This window comes from Lolium perenne, chromosome 2 (genome assembly GCF_019359855.2).
Source record: "Lolium perenne isolate Kyuss_39 chromosome 2, Kyuss_2.0, whole genome shotgun sequence".
NCBI classification, from domain to species: domain Eukaryota; kingdom Viridiplantae; phylum Streptophyta; class Magnoliopsida; order Poales; family Poaceae; genus Lolium; species Lolium perenne.
In genome coordinates this window covers 11635795-11640190 of record NC_067245.2, presented here as the reverse complement: position 1 = coordinate 11640190, position 4396 = coordinate 11635795, and the positions used below count along the sequence as shown (strand labels likewise).

The window sequence follows — 4396 nt, the reverse complement described above, 5'->3', positions numbered from 1 at the left end:
ACGCACCATACTTAATGCAATTGTCTTGTTGTTTGCAACTTAATACTGGAAGGGGTTCGGATGATAACCTGAAGGTGGACTTTTTAGGCATAGATGCATGCTGGATAGCGGTCTATGTACTTTGTCGTAATGCCCAACTAAATCTCACAATACTCATCATATCATGTATGTGCATGGTCATGCCCTCTCTATTTGTCAATTGCCCAACTGTAATTTGTTCACCCAACATGCTATTTATCTTATGGGAGAGACACCTCTAGTGAACTGTGGACCCCGGTCCATTCTTTTAATCGAATACAATCTACTGCAATACTTGTTCTACTGTTCTCTGCAAACAATCATCATCCACACTATACATCATCCTTTGTTACAGCAAGCCGGTGAGATTGACAACCTCACTGTTTCGTTGGGGCAAAGTACTTTGGTTGTGTTGTCCAGGTTCCACGTTGGCGCCGGAATCCCTGGTGTTGCGCCGCACTACATCTCGCCGCCATCAACCTTCAACGTGCTTCTTGGCTCCTACTGGTTCGATAAACCTTGGTTTCTTACTGAGGGAAAACTTGCCGCTGTACGCATCACACCTTCCTCTTGGGGTTCCCAACGGACGCATGCTGTACGCGTATCACTTAACGAGACTAGAAATGGCTATGCTCGCTGGGCGAGTATATATATATATATCGCCAGGCGCTATATGGTAGGTTTAGTGGCAGCAAAACTATAACCAATAGAGACACACTACAACATCCGTCTAATCAGAGAAGATAAGAGAGCGCACAAGGTAACAGATAAATACTACACAAACATAACACAGCCAAATACACATATCCCCTCCAACAATTGCGAAGAGGCAATGTAAAAGGCACTCAACGGTGGACAAGTTTTATTAGGTATCGGTTGTAGTAAGGCTATATTACTACGCAAGTTATCAGCAGGCTATTAACAACAAGTAAAAGGTGTAAGTTGTCTATGATAGAGTCATACAGCTCCAAGTCGTCCATAACCGTGGACACGGTTTATCGATAAGATGTAACCCTGTAGGGGTGCCCAAATGTGCCCACACGCATGCTCAACCCACTGGCGACAGGTGGATATCACGACTCGCACTCTCCTTCTCGACAATAATGTCCAGGAAGCCAGCTAACTAAGTTAACCTGTATCGAAGTCCGGCTATGCTCCGAAGCGGACTTAGTTGTTTGCGTCTACAGCTTTCGGATGGAAACAGTGCCCGCAGGGTGAATCCAACTTCAGCAATACGTACCGCATCCTACAAGCATGCAAGAGAAAACGAGGTTACAAGGAAACATGGCTTCCCCAAAAGTAACATCATATCATCTGACCACAAAGAAACATGCTTGCACGCCCGGGAGAATCAAACAAACCTTCAAACTAATTGTGGCCACTGGACAAAGCTGTAGATTCCGGCAGTGGTCAAGGGGAAACCCGGTAAGAATACCCACGTGTGGATAGAGCTCTCAGTCTCGGAACAGATAACAAGAACTCGGGTCCTAGGGGACATTAGTGAGTCAAAGTTCCGATGCTTTCACAAAGGGGCTCACAGATGCCTCTGCTTACAATTTTAATTGTTAACAATTAAGTAAAGCATGTGTATCTCCAACAAACTAATATATCATGTGATAACCACCCAACAACCCAACATATCCCGATAACAGATCGATATAAACAACAGAGCCTAAACACACCTACGACTCGCAAGGCTCAAACATCAAGCAACGGCTATGGGTAATGAATGGTGCATATAGGATTGTTATGGTAAACAAGTGGAATAAGACACGTGACTCGATAAAGAATCACAACATAAGGATAGCAGTGCGAGGGAGAGAGTAAAATAGGTGAAGAGAGAGGGCTCGCCTGTGAAAAGCTGCAGAAGAACTTATCGAAGAACTCGTCGTATCTCACATCAACACTTCGCGATCCTATCCAGGAAGAAGGAAATGCTGGAACTCACAATGGGTGCAAGTCTTACTACTACGAAGGAAGAATCATCATGATTGAGATGATTTGCATGGCATGGCAGCGATGGTGCAATGCAACTTATCCAATTTAAGCGGAGTCGGAACCCCGGAGAAACAAATTACAGTTGAAGTTGCAAATCTACCGGCAAATTTAAGTGTTGGTTAGCATGGCATAGCATGGCAAGGGTGAGCTACTTCAATATTAAACGGAGCGAGGAATCCCTAATTGGAAATCCCAAAATACTCCGCATATTATGTGAGGTGAATATGCACGACTATCAACGAGCGACATGATGCGAGATGCAAACAGATGAATGGATGGCATATTAATGTTCCTTGCATTTTTCTTATCAAAATTGATATATAACACTTTTCATTTTGAATTACCAATTAAAAGTTATTAAGTTATTAAGTTTTGTTATTAAATTTTAGAAAACAGGATTTATTTAAAATACAAAAGGACCCGAAAACAAGACAGGGCCTGGGGAAGGACCCCGGGTTGTTTTGTAATAGTTCCAGGGGGTTTTCGTGTAAACCAACAAAACCAGGGATGCCGGATTGCTTAAGAGAAGGTGCAGGGGTTTTTCTGGAAGATTTCCAGATCTGGATCCAGAAGAGGTTAGCTCACCGTGCGGGGCACTAGCCCGAGAGGCTGACGCGTGGGGCCCATGGCCACGTCAGCGGCCAGCGTGGCGAAGCTTCTGCTGTTGCTGCTGAACCTGACGAAACTGAACAAGATCAGGTGTTGCACGTGCTGCGGAAGAAATCGCGTCGGCGACTGACTGGTGAAGGCGTGCGGCGGTAGAAAAAGGGAGGTGAAGGGAACGGCGTGGATCACTGAGGGTTGACGACGAGCTCGGCGTCGGCGGGACGTTCCAGATGCGAGGAAGGGGAGGCAGAACGAGGTGGTGCGCGCGGGCAGCAGGCGGACAAAGGTACACGCGACTGGTATGGAGATAGCAGTCGCGTGCACCCGTGAGCACGCACTGCGGGTACTTTATGGACCTGAGTACAGTCAGGTCCCACATACTAGTCGCGTGCGCTACCCTCCGTTACGCTTCCATTACACGTGTACCAGTTGCGTGCTTACTTTTGGTATGCGACTACTAATACCAGTCGCGTGCATTTTGATGGGTGCGCTGCCATTGAGCGTTCCCCTATAGCGTTTTCACTACTAGTGTGTTAATTAGATTTCTACCTTACACATCACAAGTAATCCAAATAGTATTGCATTCAATTGAAGGAGATACATATTGGAAGCCTCTCTTGCCCTTCTTGCTAAATACAACCTTTAACATGAACTAGAAATAAAATGACAATACGATAAAACTAAACAAATACGATAATGCTAGCATGCTCATACACATACGAGCTCAACATCTTATTCACTCCATTTCTTGAGGAAACTTAATCGCGCTTAGACCATGGAGTTATTCTTCTTATTCATGACCTCCTGAATAATAGGCCCGACAACTTCAAACTTCATTGGTTTGGGCAGAAATATATCAGCACCAGCGCTCATGAATGATTGTTCGAGATCATAACCGGCTGATACTCCAACAATCTTCACATGACTTTCTCCCAAAGCACGGATCTTCTCAATGGCCTGCCAAATAAGGAAAAAGGTACATTCAAGCAAACTATAAAGTAAACAAATAAAATATCTATTTAGGAAACATGAAAAAAAATATTAATTGTAATACCTCAGGACCGGACATTACTGGCATTTCCTTGTCACAAAAAATAATGTCAAACTTCTTTCCCTCGAGAAACAGTTGCACAGCTTCGCTCCCATTTTCAGCCACAGTAATCTCGCAGTGGAACTTCCGCAGGATGGTGGAGAGAATAAATGCATGAACAGGCGTATCCTCCACAATAAGGGCCTTCACGGGGGATCCTTGGACGGTGGAAGTCGTCATTAGCTAAGCAAACTGTAAATAGAACACATATGTTTATTATTTCTAATCCATGCAATACATGTAAAGCGATTGTTCTAAGGTATTCTCAATAACAGAAATAAAAAAAAACAATTGGAAACCAAAATGTTGTATATATAAATAGTTGCAAAATCATTAGAAATAATTCCTACAAATAATCTGGAAGTTAGGTATTTGCTTGAAGTACATACCAGCTGATGGAAATATATGCTAAATCTAGCAGTAAGTTCAACTCATCAAATATTTCTATTGCGAGACGTGTGCGCACTTTATTAATACTCATGAGGGAAAGACGGAAAAACAAGATTTGAATTTAAGAGGATTACAGGAACATCACAAAATGATGAAATAGAACAAGCAAATCTTGTGTTGCATATGGATATTTTTTCATGCGTTGTTCTACAATAGGTAGAATCAAAAACCTTTTAAGGATGACCTTAGCATAAAAACAAACATGAAAAAACACAACATGTACATATAGATGCA

General features: G+C 43.1%; 1 protein-coding gene across 1 annotated transcript; it reads right to left on the bottom strand.

The window, feature by feature from the left end:
* Positions 1-3390: 3390 nt before the first annotated feature.
* On the bottom strand, positions 3391-3892 carry LOC127328210 (two-component response regulator ORR42-like). Its single transcript, XM_051354826.1, has 2 exons — positions 3677-3892; positions 3391-3579 (listed from the first exon to the last, which is right to left on the bottom strand). The coding sequence occupies exons 1-2, from the start codon at positions 3890-3892 to the stop codon at positions 3391-3393; spliced, it is 405 nt and encodes a 134-aa protein (XP_051210786.1).
* Positions 3893-4396: the final 504 nt, after the last annotated feature.